Genomic DNA, 14,725 nt, shown 5'->3' with positions numbered 1-14,725 from the left:
TCATTTCTAATTTCACCTCTATGTTCCACAGCCCCTGTTTCCCTGAATTGGCTTCACATTTCTTCTGAAATGCAAAGTTGTCCTTAAAAAAAAAAAAAAACAAACAAACCACAACATTATAAAGAGCTGCATTTGCCTCCTGTCATAAAACTAGGTAGTTTAAAGGCAACTGATGACAGGAAAAATAAAGGAAGGGGAGGGGGAAAGAGTGCAGTAGTTGTCTTATGTATTAGATCTACTGGATATTAGTTTAACAACTTTGTTCTTAGGAAGTGTTTTGCAGCTTGTCTTACAGGTGTGGTAGGCTGGGTCAGAACTTTTGCTAAAGGCAATTTACAAACTGATATGAAGGGCTAATGAATGTAATGGTTGCTTAACTTACTACTCTACCTATTATTGATCTAAGGAGACCAGAAGGGAGCAAAATGAGGGGAAAATATTGTGTCAAATCCTTAAAACAGCAACAAAGGAAAAACCTGAAAAGAACCCCAAACAGAAAAAACACCCCACCCTCTGTGTTAGAGGTTTCTTTACCCTAAGTTTCCCATACGGGTGTCTAAGGCAATAATCCAAAGGAGAGTAAAAATAACTTGAGTTGTAGAGCAGCAAGGACAGCTGCCCCCAGAGAGGAACCAAGAAACTCCCGGGTGATGGTGCCCTTACGAGCCTCAGGTGTTCTTCATGTGCCTCACACCCGCCACCTGCTTCAATGCTGGTTTGCGGTCTGGGCCCTTCTTCTTCCTCATTGGAGTCTTTCTGTCTCCGGGCGGGCCGTAAATGTTCTTACCTTCTCGAGTTGCAGGCTCTGCTGACCACAGCAGCCCCCCGCTCTCTGGGCCTTCCTTTCTGTAATTAAGTAGAAGTGCAAAACGAGCGCAGCTGCCCCCGGTGAAAGCTCGCAGTGTGCGGCCTGAGGCCTCAGCGACTCCAGCTGCTGATGCCAAGCGCGTTCGATGGAAGCGCTGCCCCGGCGCGGCCCGACACCCAGTGAGTCACTTTATTCAAACCGAAACGCTAACATCCGTGTTCCTTTACGCTCTGCCTCAGAGGGGGAGGAAGGTCCCTTGTCAGGGGGAGCGGGGCGAGGGTGACGCTGCGGAGCGGCGGCGGCCGGGCGGGGGTGGGGGGTTCTGGCCTCAGGGGGTCGTCGGGGGTCGCGGCGGCGCGCGCTCACCCGTCTGGACGTTCGCTCTTGCGAGCCCTGCGGGCGGTGACGAAATAACACGCGTTTGCTGACGCTGCGCTCGCGCAGTGACGCCGGCGGACAATTAACGCTTACCGAGGGCGCGAGGCGCCGGGGGGGGGGGGGGGGGGCGGGCGCTCCCGCCCTCGCTTTACGGCGGCTTTTGCGCCGCGCGCCCGGGGCCGCGCCTCGCCCCGCCCCTCCCGCTCACGTGCGGCAGCGCCGTCAGGTGACTTGGGTCGTCTGACCGGAGCCACCCTACCCCGCTGCCTTCCTCAGCCAATCGGCGCCGCGGAGCCTTGGCGCCAGCCAATGCGGTGGCGGGTTGGGTTGGGCGAGCAGGAGGAGGCGGTGGGGCGGGCGCTGGCGGCCGGAGGGCGGACATGGCGCTGCAGTTCGGCGGGGCGGGCGCGGCGGAGGAGCCGGCCTTGGTGGGGGGCAGCTTCGGGGCTGCCGACTCGTTCCCTAAGGACTTCGGCTACGGGGAGGAGGAGGAGGAGGCGGAGCTGGAGGGAGGCCCAGGGCCCGGCGGGCCCGGCGGCGGAGCGGGCGGGCCCGGCGGCGGCGCGGGCGGGGCGGACTCCAAGCCGCGGATCCTGCTCATGGGGCTGCGGCGCAGCGGCAAGTCCTCCATCCAGAAGGTGAGGGGCGGCCGGCGGCTCCCCGCCCCCGCGCTCCTTCCCCGGTGGCTGTTCAGGCCGGTTCTGCTCTTTAACGTGGGCGCGTGTGGCGAAGCCGGAGCGAGGGGAGGCGGCTGCCAAAGGACGCTCCTTCCCAGAGCGGACCGCGACCCTCCGGCCCGGAGCGGGAGGCTGTGTGGCACAGGTGGTAGCCTCTGTAGTTCTTCACTGTAACGCTTCAAAAATAAAAAGTGAAGATACTGGTGTGAAACTTACTACGTTTTGGTGAGAGCACCACGAGCGATGCAGGTGCGCGGTGTTTAGCTGTCGCTCCGGGTCGGAAGAAGCTGTTGTTCTGCCTTGTGATCCTTTGAAAGAGACTTCTGCTTTCGTACGAGCAGAAGGGCAGCCTCTGGTTTCCTTTGGTGCGCTAGGCCGAGCAAACGAGAGTCGCTGGTCGAGGAGGAAATAAAAGTTTCAGTGCCTTAGGTTGTTGGTAGCTTCGTAAAGTCGCTAGTGTTTCTTAATAAAAACAAAAGACAAAACTGGCTGTTTTCATTTGCCACGTAGCTCAAGAGAAGTGAGCACTAAGAACCATCCTTGTTCCTCAGTGCAAGTTCTGTATTTCCAGTCCCTATTATGAAGTTTTCAGGTGATATCTTTATGGGAAGGCGTCACTAGTGAAACGCGATGGTTTCCAAGCTCTAGACTTAGGGCCCTCAAACTTTCTCAAATCCAAGTGTGGAATCCTTCAGAGATTTTCCTGCAGAATTATGATTTGCGTACTTGGACCTGCTGTACTGTCCTTATGTAATAGGAACCTGGAAAGAGTTCAAACAGAGTACCTGGTTTGTGGTTTTTGGGGATGTGGGGTTTTTTTGTTTGTTTGTTCAGGGGTTTTTTTGGGTCACGGTCACCAGACTTGCTGTTCTGCCTTCATAAGATTAGCATAAATATACTATTGGGGGAGGAATTTGTGTGTGTGGTAGAACTTTAAGCAGCAACTTGTTTGGAGCTGCTGTAAAACCTCTCATTTATACCCGTTTTTCTTTAAAGGTGTTAAATAAATGAATTGAATTAGGTGAGTAGAGAGTCAGAAGCAGCTGTCTGTCGTGCTTCTGTAGCAAGCTCTAATACTTAGAAAATCTTATAGCAAGATGTAATGTAGTGCTCCTAATAACTATTGAATTTCTTTAAAAAATTTGTCTTGTCTTCCTTTCCCTGTACTTACTCTCTTCCTTCGTCACCCCACACCCCAAATCTCTCCTCTGGAGAAAAAAGACAGCTGCTACTTCTGAGACCGTCTTGTTCATTATCAGCTTAAGAAATCCACAAAATCAAAGATTCCTGAAAGCATGCAAATGACAAAATGTTTGTACATCTTACTGCTGTGAGGGAATCCTTTGCAACTTGCTTTTTGTTGTTAGCTGTGAAGCAGTTGTTTGCTTCCAGTTATGAGGTTCTCAGCACAATCGTGCAGTACTGTACACTTTCTCTCTCGTTTCAGGGACCTCCTTCTGTCTGCCCATGCAGATTCCTTTCTGGACATCAGGGCAATAGAAATAGTCTAATATTATCTCAAGAAAACAAGGGGTTACTATGACTGGAAAGAAAAGGGAGTTTGAAAACCCATTCTGTGTTTGGACTGTTAGGTAAAGGAGCCTATTTTTACGTGCAGAATGATCCTGTGCTGCCGTGGGGAGACTGGCTGTACGGACTTCATGGAGGCGTGTTTCGTGGTGGCCTGGGACAACTCCCAGTGACGGATTCTTCCCTTCGGGTTACTTGCGCTGTGAAGATTCTTAGAAAAGTTCTGGCTCCGGTTGTTGTTTCCTTTCTGAGGAAAAGGATGTAGATGTCTTGGATAGAAAACAGTTATTCATGTTTGCAGTGTGTCAGAAAAAAGAAAAGGAGGAAACTGTCCTAGGGTTGTTACTTTCTCAGCAACTTGCAATTCCTGCCCTAGATATTCTTCTTGCATTTTCTAGGTGTTGCTACAATGTACCCTGTAAGGTGTCTTGTGGTGGCAGGTTATATTCGATCATAAGCTCCTGTAGTAGGGATGCTGTGGGAGTCCTGCTTGTCACTTCATGCGTAGGATTATTGTCTGGTAGTTTGTGTTTGTATGGATTAGGCCAACATTTCAGCTGGAAGTGAAATACCGAATATAGCTGTTCTCCGATTTGTTTAAAAAAAAAAAAAAAAAACAACCACCAAAACAACCACGTACTTCCCTGGAGAGTCTGTTCAAAGTTTAAGGTAGCGGGAATGAACGTGTCCGACAAACTCAACTCACGGGTCCAAGGAAGGGTAACTACTCAAAAACTGAGATTGTGAGTTTTTAAAGAAATGAAACAAACAAACAAGAAAAGGGCAGTCCAAAGCCACGGAGATGGTTCAGAAATGTTGCATCAGGAGTGCAGCTTACCTGCTGCAATTCAAAAATAAAACCAAGTGCTGCTGTAGAGAAGTTATTGTAGAGAAAAGGTTGGCACGTCAAAAACAATCCTGAAAAGTCAGCGATCCTGACAGGTCAGGTGTGAATGGGAAATTCAGAGGGATAAAGAAAAAAATCTGAACAAGCGTACTGCTGAGAGTGCTCAAGCCGACAGTGAAAAGTTCTTAAAATATGGTAAAAGCAGGAAGTCTGCCAGGAAGTCGATGAGACTGTTGGATGTTGAAGGTATAAAAAGAACACTTGGAAATGATAAAAGTCATAGTGAGGAAACTCAGCAGATTCTTAGAATTTTACTAGCTTTCTCTGCTCTGCCTGCATATGCCTAGTCAAAATTGCTTGGCGTCAGTGTTAGCTGCGTGCTTCCGATCAGATGTTTCCACAGCTTTTTATTGGCTTTATCGAAGCTGTGTAAAGCAAGTAAGAGTGGGGATAGATGCTGGGTGGTAGAAATGAAATTCGATCAAAACTGTGTCCTGGTTCCCCTATTAGTGTAAAAACCAGATGGGGAACAGCAGTCTGACGAAACGTGCTGCTTTGGGAAGAAGGGGAAAGGGGGATGATGGCATTGCTTCTCAGAGACTCTTCCGCTTTAAACTGGATTCACTAATTCTGTCCTGCTCCCTGTGGGAGATGCTGAGTTCCGAAGAAGGAACGTTGATTTCGGAATGCTTTAAAATTGCTGCAAACGCTGAGAAATTTCCAGTCCTTGCAATGCAGCCGCTACATATCTAGAACTGTTCTTACTTTTCCTTGCAAATGTCCTGCTGTTTAAAACCTCATTTAGATCCTGGCTTTGTCTGACTTTTGCCTTGAGGAACAGTGCTGGTTTTTTTCCCCCTCAGTCTTAAAAATCTAGGCTGGTGTACTACTTTGAACCTCACTAAACAACCCATTAACTACGCTGGGTGTAGAGTTGTTTGTCTTGCAGTTTTTTTGACAGATTGTTGCACTAGGTCTCTGTAATGGATGACTTCTCTAACTGTGCGAAATGTAAAAAAAAAAAAAAATAAAAAAATTACCAAGTGCTATATAGAAACAGTCCTAGTGTTGGACCACCTTATGTTTGTAATAACTTCTGTAATATGTGGTTGAGTTGCTTTAGCAGGACGTTTGCTGCTGAAACTGACTGCTTTGGCTACAGGCTGCTTTGCTGTAGGGTTACATGTTAGTTCTGTTTGTTCCAGAAAGGGCTAAAATCCCAGTTTTTGAGTACTAGCGATGTTTTTCATCACTGCAGCTAAACTGATTACCACCTAGCATGAAAGCTTTCATCGTTTCTTTAGGGTATTTGAAAGGAGAGGGTCAACAAACATAATTTAGTTGTTAATAGATGGCAAACTACCTAGCTATTCTGGTCTCTAAAGCTGAGACGTTGTACACTTTTATTGTAGTTTAGGACAGTCTGATTATATTCTGTCATAACACTTGACACCAGACTAAAAGCAAAGTTTCCTTTAGGAATTTCTAAGACTGGAAAGGAACAGTTCTTAAAAGCTTGCTTGATTACCATGCTGGCTGTATACCAGATCCAAATTGGCTAATAAAACAGAATTTGGAAATACTGTGTTAGACTTGCAAGGACGAAAGAGTAACTGGGATGTCTGTGTCTCTGGGCAGCAGTGTTATTTAGACTTGTGAAAATGTTTAACTGTGTTCGGTTGCTTGGTTCTGGTTGAGAGTAGGTAGTTCCTTAGCTGATACAGGGAGCTGTCTATTTACCGAAAGGAGACTGTACGCTTTAGAATGGACAAACCTATTTGTAAGATTCAAGTCACAGAATTTTAACCAATCTCTTCCAGTAAGATAAAGTTGAGACTATCATTTGTGTTCTTTTAACAGGTGGTGTTTCACAAAATGTCTCCCAATGAGACTCTGTTCTTGGAAAGTACCAACAAGATCTACAAAGATGATATTTCCAACAGTTCATTTGTGAATTTCCAAATATGGGATTTTCCTGGACAGATGGACTTTTTTGATCCAACATTTGATTATGAGATGATCTTCAGAGGAACAGGTGCTCTAATATATGTTATAGATGCCCAGGTAAATACAAATCACTAAGAATCACAAGGAATTTTTCTTTTTTTGCTTTGTGTGTGAGAGGAATTATTGAGAAGCTAATAATTTATACTTTTAGGTAAGTTCGTATAACATCTATTACGTATGAAAGGTTGCGTTGGCAATCAAACTTCTGGTGTGTGGTTTTTAGTTTTGTGAAGTGACTGGAACATACGCTCCAGTGGAGAGAGTGGAAAGGGGCAAGTACTCTGAACTTCCCTTTTCTACTATAGCAGTGAGACCCTGCTGTGCCAGGGGCTCTGAATTCTCGCGCCTCTGCTCTTGGCTGCTGTGGAGTTCATATAACAACAGCACGCTCCTGACCTCACTTTCAAGCACTGGTACTATTGAGTATCTGATAGCTTCTAGTGAATTTAGGAACTGCACCATGGAAGATTACCTGGTTATTAGGACCGTCTTGGAGATTGCTGCTGCCTTTTGCTGGAGTTGAAGCGTAGCCTTCCTGTTGCTCTGAGCCCTAGTTCTGCATAGCTGAGCCTTGTATAGCTAATGCAACTTAATTTACATAACAATCTAAGCTGCTTGGATTTCTGACACTCCAAGGTATTATCTTCTTCCATTCTTCTGTTTAGTTACACAAGTGAAGTTCTTGCACTGAAATATTTTGTCCTTGTGCAGAATGGAATAGTTATCGGAGATAAAGCCGTGTCATTCATTCCTGCCAAAACTGATTTACAGGATGACTACATGGAAGCTTTAACAAGACTCCACATTACAGTTTCAAAAGCCTACAAGGTCAACCCGGAAATGAACTTTGAAGTTTTTATTCATAAAGTTGATGGTTTATCGGATGACCATAAAATAGAAACTCAGAGGGATATTCATCAGAGGGCTAATGATGACCTTGCGGATGCTGGGCTTGAAAAACTTCACCTTAGGTGAGTTAAAGATTCTGGCGCGTGTGATCTGCTGTTGCTGATATGCATACAGACTAATGGCTTTTAGATTTAATAGTGGAAGGATTGGAGCAGGACTTGTTAGTTTCTTAATATTGCACAAACTCTTGTTATAACATACACCGCTGAACTTAAGGCCAAGCCTCAGCTGTTAGGCTGACCAGAATAAGGCAGGCTACTGTATCGGATTCCAGTCAACAGATTTATTCATAAACTTGCTGATAACTCAGGGTCCTTCTGCATACTTTTCATTTAGCGTAAGAGGCCAAATCTGTACATGTGGCCTGGAGGGGTATGGGCAGGGGAAGGAGAGGGGAAGCTAACTGCCTTCTAGTCCTGGCTAGCACTGACTTTTCAGCGTGATTGGTTTTAAAAACTTAGTCTCTTACCTGATATTTGGCTTGCTTTTAAGCCAGGTATCTTCTACCAACACCTTTTAAATGAGCTATCTTTTCGCTGCTTTTACTGCTATTTTGATTCTCACGGAGCTTTTAAGTATTGCCAGTGTCTTTCAGTGTTAGTCGGAATACAGTGGAAGATCAGGAATGGGACTTGAAATCTAGTTGAACGTTTAACGCCTTTGTGATAAGCATTCTTTAGGCTAAATGTGTTAAAGCATGTTCAGATTTTTCTCTCTGTTCTCCCATCTCCTGGGGATGGGGGAAGTCTTGTTTCATGTTTACTGCAGTCGCTTGGAAATTAGGTTCTTGGTGCAATGGCCAGGTATATTTGTGATAAAGGCATCCTAGCTAAATCATCCGGCCTTGATGTTAGAAAGTATAGCTTTAACATTTCTATTGCAATTCTGAAGTTCTCTTGAATCTTTTTCCTTTTTTTGTCCCTCTTCCTCCCTCCTCCTCTCAGCTTTTATTTGACCAGTATCTATGACCATTCAATATTTGAAGCCTTCAGTAAAGTGGTACAGAAGCTCATTCCGCAACTGCCAACGCTGGAAAATCTACTAAATATCTTTATATCTGTAAGTGTTAATCTGTAAGCATTAACTAGTATCTTTATATCTGTAAGTGCTGAGTGAAATACACAGAATGGTAAAGCAAGTCCTTCTGCTAAGGAACGCTGGCTAGATGTGCCCGTGGGAGATTTGGGTGGCACTCATGTTGGTGATCTCTGCTGGCCAGGTTGTCTGCATCAGAAGCTCTTTACCACAGCTGAGTTGTACTGTTGTGTGCTTTGTGATGGTTTATCTAAAATCTGACAAGGCATAGTTTGGCTGGTTATAACTGTTGATACGAAGTTTTCTGTTAGCACAATATACTGATTAGACTGCTAAGGCACTTAGTAGTCTAATGTAGCTGTACTGGCAAGAGACTTTTTTCATAGTGTGAACTTGGCCTTGAGCTAAGCTGACTATTTCATGTGGTCTGTGAGACTTTTGCCCTTATTCCTTTAGTGTTTGTGTTTCTTATAGAATTTGTGATATAGGAATTTGCTGCTGTGTACTTTAAATCAAACGAAATCTCACCCTAGAGACAAGGCTGAAGTAGCTTGTCTCATTTAAGTTACATCTGTGAGGCTGCTGTTGCAGGCATGTGGACAATGTGGAAAAAACCAGTTGTGATTGAGAGAAGCCGTGCAGGTCAGACGCGTCACCCCTGCTGCTGTATAATGCTTGTTTCCTGTGTTGGTAGAGGACTGTCTCTAATAACCCAGCCCAGTGAATAAAGGGCACGTTAATGGCTCACCGTGTTCAGTGCCACAAGGGTATAGAGTGTGGCGCTGATGCCAAAAGGATCATCTGGATGTCCTCAGGACACCGCCTTGGGTATTCAGACTAGCTAGGAAGAAGCGAGAAGGAATGCTTCTGGTGCATAAATAGAAATTAAGCTTTGCCAGAAATCCATCGTGTATATGTGTTGGCTCGCTTAACAACAGAAAGCTTCTGAACTTGATATGAGCACGTGCACTTTGCCAAAGTGCTCAGTTACAAATGGCATGGTACGATGGGCTTCACGCTTTTCCATACACGTAACTGCCATGACGTGATACTCTCCACGGAGTCATAAGTTTAGAAGCTGACTTTATCTGCTCTTGTGTTAAACTACACGGCAACTGCCTCACACAGAAACTGAACTGCCAAGATATTACTACAAGCGTAACATTTAAGTGTCAGCATACTGCTATGAAGTAGCTTGTCTTTGAGCCTGGTCCATCAGGTGGATGTGGATGTGTGGCTCTTCTGGAGTTAACAGAACCACAGAAGAGGAAAACTGCTGAATTTGGGTTCTGGAAGCATAGTAAAATGTAACCTTAATTATGATCTGGTAAATAATAAACTAAAAGATTTCTAACTGAGTCCCCAGCTTTAGTTTTGTAAGCTAGAAGGTAATGTTGATATGTACTATGACAACAAGGGTATTGTATTTATAAACTATATGCTCTAAATCTTGATTCTGTCTTAAGCCTCTAAATTGGTTATGTTTAAACCATTTTCTGCTATTAAGAATGTGAAAGTGTATGCATTCTACTTGCGATTTTAAAAATGCAGTTATTTTTAAAATTCATCCAAATTCTTTTTCTTTCTGAAGAATTCAGGCATTGAAAAAGCTTTTCTCTTCGATGTAGTCAGCAAAATCTACATCGCAACAGACAGTTCCCCTGTGGACATGCAGTCATATGAATTGTGCTGTGACATGATTGATGTAGTGATAGATGTTTCCTGTATATACGGGTAAGTGATGAATACTCTTAGGAAAAAAGTCCTTGAAAGTTGTAGAATAGGTTGCAAACTGTGCAAGTGGTGCTGGCTTTGTCATCCAGCAAGATGTCATTGGTTGGGCTGTTGAGCACGTCGGTTCTGTAAGGAACTAGAATAAAGCCAAACGATTTGGCAGCTGGATGGAGCATTTGTACTCAGTTTGTTGCCCTCCACTCGTGGCCTTAGGCCGACATCTGACATTTGTAAAAGTCAAGTGTTTCATGTAAAACACGACTACTACTGTGTCTTGTTTGGCATGGTGGGTGCAAGTATGTTAATACCTGTAAGTAATTGGGGTCGATAGCTTGCCATAGCTTTTAAGCGTAACTTGCAGTCACATTGCTTTAAGACTTGCCGCTATCTGAACAGAACAGCTTGTGTGAGGTCAGCTTGGCTCTTGCTGACTTTCTCTGAGGGATGCATATAGTGCTTGTTTCTCACAATTTACGGCTGAATTATAATTCACAATGGATTTTTGAAGTGGCTCTGGAGAAGCGGTAACTTATTTTAGAACTGTGGTTGTAGCCTGTAAAATTCAGTGCTGCCAAGAAGTACCACGATGTTTAATGGTCTGTCTCCTGACGGGTCAACCCAGGGTTGCGTAAATGTTTTGATTTTTTTTTTTTTCAGGAGTGAATGCTTAGAAGTAGCTTGCGATACATCTTTTGCTTCTACAGTAACTTAACTTACGCTAATAACTCGCAAATAGAAAGCAGCATCCTAATCTTTTCTTGAAAATGCAGGCTGGTTTAGCTTAAGACCAAAAAGTGTCCTATTCCCTGTGGCACACACCTTGCCCCTGCCCGCCCCAGCCAAACTGAGGAAGCCTTTGTATTAATTTACTAAAAGGAATTTCACTGAGATGTGACTCCATTGACCTTTCTGCATAGAAGTGCTGCATTAGAATCTTCAGTCACCTGATGCTTCAGTGTGTCATTGTAAGCTCAGTGAGACACTGAGTAGCAGTCACTCTTTGGGCTGAAGGTAAACTGTGCTATAACTGATGTACTATACTACCTCCATGAAGAATGCTCGGCTGTAAGCTGAAAACAGTGTCGACTAACCAGCCACAGCTCTTGCTTTGATACCAAGAGAAGGCATGCTGATAGCTTGCCCTTAACTGCTCATCTAAGATAGTGTCTTGTGAAGGCCTCTACTCTGTTCAGGTCTAGCTTTCCTGAGAAACTTAAGGTGTGACAATGGTCTTACAATGGTATTAAAACCTGCATTGCAGGTTCTTCACTTGCTCACTGTTCAGTAATATTCTTCAGACTGCATTTAACAGGTATTTGTCTTGAAGTTACGTGTGCGTGCCTACTATATTATGTCTTGGGTTAACTCGTTCTTTCTTAGGTTAAAGGAAGATGGCACTGGAAGTGCTTATGATAAAGAGTCAATGGCAATTATCAAGCTCAATAACACAACGGTCCTGTACTTAAAGGAAGTAACAAAGTTTTTGGCATTAGTTTGCATTCTTAGAGAAGAGAGTTTTGAGCGCAAAGGTAAGGACTGCCCTCTCATGGAATGGCTTTTATCTAATGGTTTTTATCAACTATATTAATATGACTTTACAAGTCACCTTGATTTTTGTGTAACTAAACTTGTTTATTTTTTTCTGGGAGGGATTTTAACCTTTCCTACAGATAGGTGTAAAGAGGTCCTATTCTTATCCTTGTGAATCATCGCTTTAATTGCTATCCTGCTGAAATGACTTGTGTAGCTAATGTGCTCTGTGTCACTACCATCTGCTATAGTGGAATCAGTAGAATGGAATAATGCTTATTATGTTCTGCTTGACAGCTGCTGTATTGTGAATAGCCGTATTCTCTATTATGTGTTGCACTGATGTAACTTTTTTTTTAATGTATGACTGAAGAAATCAACAGTGGTAGGCTAATGCAGTGTGTGGTAGGAGTGTGATTCTGTGAACTTAGAACAAAGTGTTTAATACATTGCAGGTCTAACCAACTATAGTTCCTTGGACCTGTAGGAGATGATGGTGTGAATGGTCTTGCACATGTTACAGGGTAGAAATGACAGCATAGGCCCTAATTTCAAAGTATTTGACTTAAATGGTGACAGTACTTACCTTGGCATTTTAAAAAGATAAAAACCAGATGTGTTCTTTTAATTACTGTACTGTAGTTGATCTCAAAGTTTTTCTGACTGGAGTTAGCATATATATCAATGACATAAAGTACAAGGTAACGTTCAAGTGATGGTCATTCTTTACTAGCATGTCTTTTGGGGGTAGAGTCTGGTGGTGTCCGCTCACCTTCTGTTTAATTATGAATATACTCCTTGCGTTCCAAATGAGTATCTTTTTTAATTTTTTTTGTAAAAACTGAGACAGTCTAAATAAATACTGGCGTCAGTAACACTTTGTTAAATCTTCTGAATCCAAATTCATACTAAAATAAGAAGCAAAATAGCTGTTGGTTAAATGAAGTATTTTATATTTATTTTGAAGCTGTGTTGATTATGTAAATGTGCCGAACTAAGCACAGTTTTTTCCTCTCCCCCTTCCTTCTTGACAGGTCTGATAGACTACAATTTTCATTGCTTCCGCAAAGCCATTCATGAAGTCTTTGAAGTAGGTGTTGCTTCCCACAGAATCTGCAACCATCAATCAAGCGCCTCAAATATGAAAGCAGTGACTCACAATGGCACACCTAGGAATGCAGTCTAGAGGAAAACTAAAGACATTGGATAGACTTGTCAGCTCTTCACTCCAAAGTTTTGTGGAACAAGAGAAGAGTAGTCTGAAAGCCTGAAGTATGTTTCACAGGAGAAGAGTGGCGCTAACTGTGGAACAGCAGCTTGTAACTCACGTTGGACAACTGAAACTACTGTAAAAATACTTTGAGGCCAGTGGACTTAGAAATGCCGGTTTGAAACCAGCTTTATTGCAAATGCGGTGGTTTTTCAGTTTGGAGTCCTATTTTAACAGTCTGTCTCTGACTGATTGCCCGGTCAAGACTTCCAAATGATTGAGTTGAGTTTTGCGTGAAACACTGAACAGTCACTTGCTCAACTTTTTTTTAAATTAATCTGTAGAATATCCACTTTTGCTTAAGTTTACCCTTTTGTTATGGAAAAAAAAAAAGAAAAAAGAAAAAAGGTGGTGTTATTATTTAGGCTTGTGAAACACAGGCTTTTTGTTTGGTGAGGCTGGTCTCACAAATCATTCCATAAAGTAGTTCTTGCTCTCGCCGGTGTGCTCAGAGTATTCTTGTGAATTCAGTACTTGTTAAATGGATGCAAGGTGATTCTGTGTTTGTTTGGAGAGCTGACCTGGAGCTTCATTTTTCAGAGATCGTGATACTTGCTTTCAGACCACGCTTCTTGGTATGCCCCCTTTGATGGAAGGGAAGTATTAAAAACAGAAATAAACTACCTGCTCTCTTTTGCAAAAACATGGATGTCATAAATCTGTGCGATTCACAAAACAACTGCATGGCTAACCAAACTGAAATGTCTGCCATCCATTGGAATAAAACAACCACTTTCAGCTATTCCCAAGCAAAGAAATCGCAAAGTAACTGACTTTTGATGGTGGATCTCTCTCTGCCCTCTGACTGATAATCAAGACAATTCTTAGGAAAATGTCTGAGGGTGTTATGCTTGCATGGCGATTAAATATCAGTGTGCCACAACCTACTAATAATACTGGACATTGAAAGTGCGTTGATTCTGGACTGTGGCAAACACCTTCTTGTTTGTCGCCATGCAATCTGAATAGAATAGCGTTTTTTCTGATTTTGTGAATGCTGGCTTTCATACTATGGGAGGTATATCTGAATTGTTTTAATCTAATTTATTGGTATTATTACTGCAGGTGTCATTCTGTACATCAGCCTTGCTATACGGTAAGCTCAGCTTCTGGCCCATAAACATCTTGCCTCTTTTTACCTGTCCCTGTGTATGTATAGGTGTCGCGAAGCCACCGGACCAATTGACTATACAAGTGCCACTGTAAAAGTTTCTGCAAGAAGATCTGTAACTGTAAGCGATCTCTGCAACTGATGTATTTATGTGGTCAGAGATAACCACGGGGTTGCTTCTGTGCTTATAAAATGAATTTTCATTGAACTGTGTAAAAATGAATATACATGCATTAACATTAGGGTGTATCCACATACTGTCTAAATGTTTTTCCTTTGTTTTAAAGATGTTGTATGATACTAAATACATAAAGGATCTGCTCCAAAAGTTACCACAGTCAGCAGGAGACTTGAGAATTCAAGTACTCTAGTTCAGTTCTCTTAATACCAGTTGTAGTTCTGAACCTAGGCCAAGCCCCTTTTTGGTAATGGAACTGCAGGGTTTTGGGTTTTTTTAAGAAAATGCTGCAGGCTTGTAAGATTGGGTTTTGCAGCTTGCAAGCTCTATCACAGTGTTTTAGTACTCAAGGTGAGAGGAGAAGTAATGGGCAAGATCACAGGAAGGAAGAAATCATTCCCACTCGTGCAGTGAGTTTTCCATGTTGTAAGTACACATGTATGTTTCCTCTCTTTGTCTTCACTCTCTACATGATTTTGTGCTAATAAAATGAAAAAAGGTGAAACATAACACTGTTGTTTCTGTTGGAGGGTAAGACACTTCAACAAAAGTCTATAAAGGCCAATATGGTTAAGCAAATTTTAAAAAGCCATGTTATCTTCACAGTATTTAAAAAAAAAAAAAGGTAAATACCACTTTCCCATGTCAGGCTTTAAAAATTTTAGTCACCCTTAGCTTTCTTCTCAATAGCTGACTCCAAACTGAATACTC

General features: G+C 43.0%; 1 protein-coding gene across 1 annotated transcript; it reads left to right on the top strand.

The window, feature by feature from the left end:
- Positions 1 to 1,546: 1,546 nt before the first annotated feature.
- Positions 1,547 to 14,524, top strand: RRAGC (Ras related GTP binding C). The gene is made up of 7 exons (XM_054223430.1): positions 1,547 to 1,824; positions 6,101 to 6,304; positions 7,019 to 7,218; positions 8,101 to 8,215; positions 9,783 to 9,925; positions 11,306 to 11,454; positions 12,490 to 14,524. Exons 1-7 carry the CDS (start codon positions 1,567 to 1,569, stop codon positions 12,639 to 12,641), a joined length of 1,221 nt encoding a protein of 406 aa, XP_054079405.1. The 5' UTR covers positions 1,547 to 1,566; the 3' UTR covers positions 12,642 to 14,524.
- Positions 14,525 to 14,725: the final 201 nt, after the last annotated feature.

The sequence above is a fragment of the Rissa tridactyla genome, chromosome 18, assembly GCF_028500815.1.
Source record: "Rissa tridactyla isolate bRisTri1 chromosome 18, bRisTri1.patW.cur.20221130, whole genome shotgun sequence".
Taxonomy (NCBI): domain Eukaryota; kingdom Metazoa; phylum Chordata; class Aves; order Charadriiformes; family Laridae; genus Rissa; species Rissa tridactyla.
Note: the sequence above shows the minus strand (reverse complement) of the source record. Positions and strands in the feature narration are given on the sequence as shown.

What these genes read in the sequence shown, in the direction of transcription:
- RRAGC (XM_054223430.1), top strand. Translation starts at nt 1,567, where the DNA reads ATGGCGCTGCAGTTCGGCGGGGCGGGCGCGGCGGAGGAGCCGGCCTTG. An exon ending in TATATGTTATAGATGCCCAG is followed by an intron (nt 6,305 to 7,018) that starts GTAAATACAAAT and finishes ACTGATTTACAG; the next exon opens with GATGACTACATGGAAGCTTT. An exon ending in GATGTTTCCTGTATATACGG is followed by an intron (nt 9,926 to 11,305) that starts GTAAGTGATGAA and finishes GTTCTTTCTTAG; the next exon opens with GTTAAAGGAAGATGGCACTG.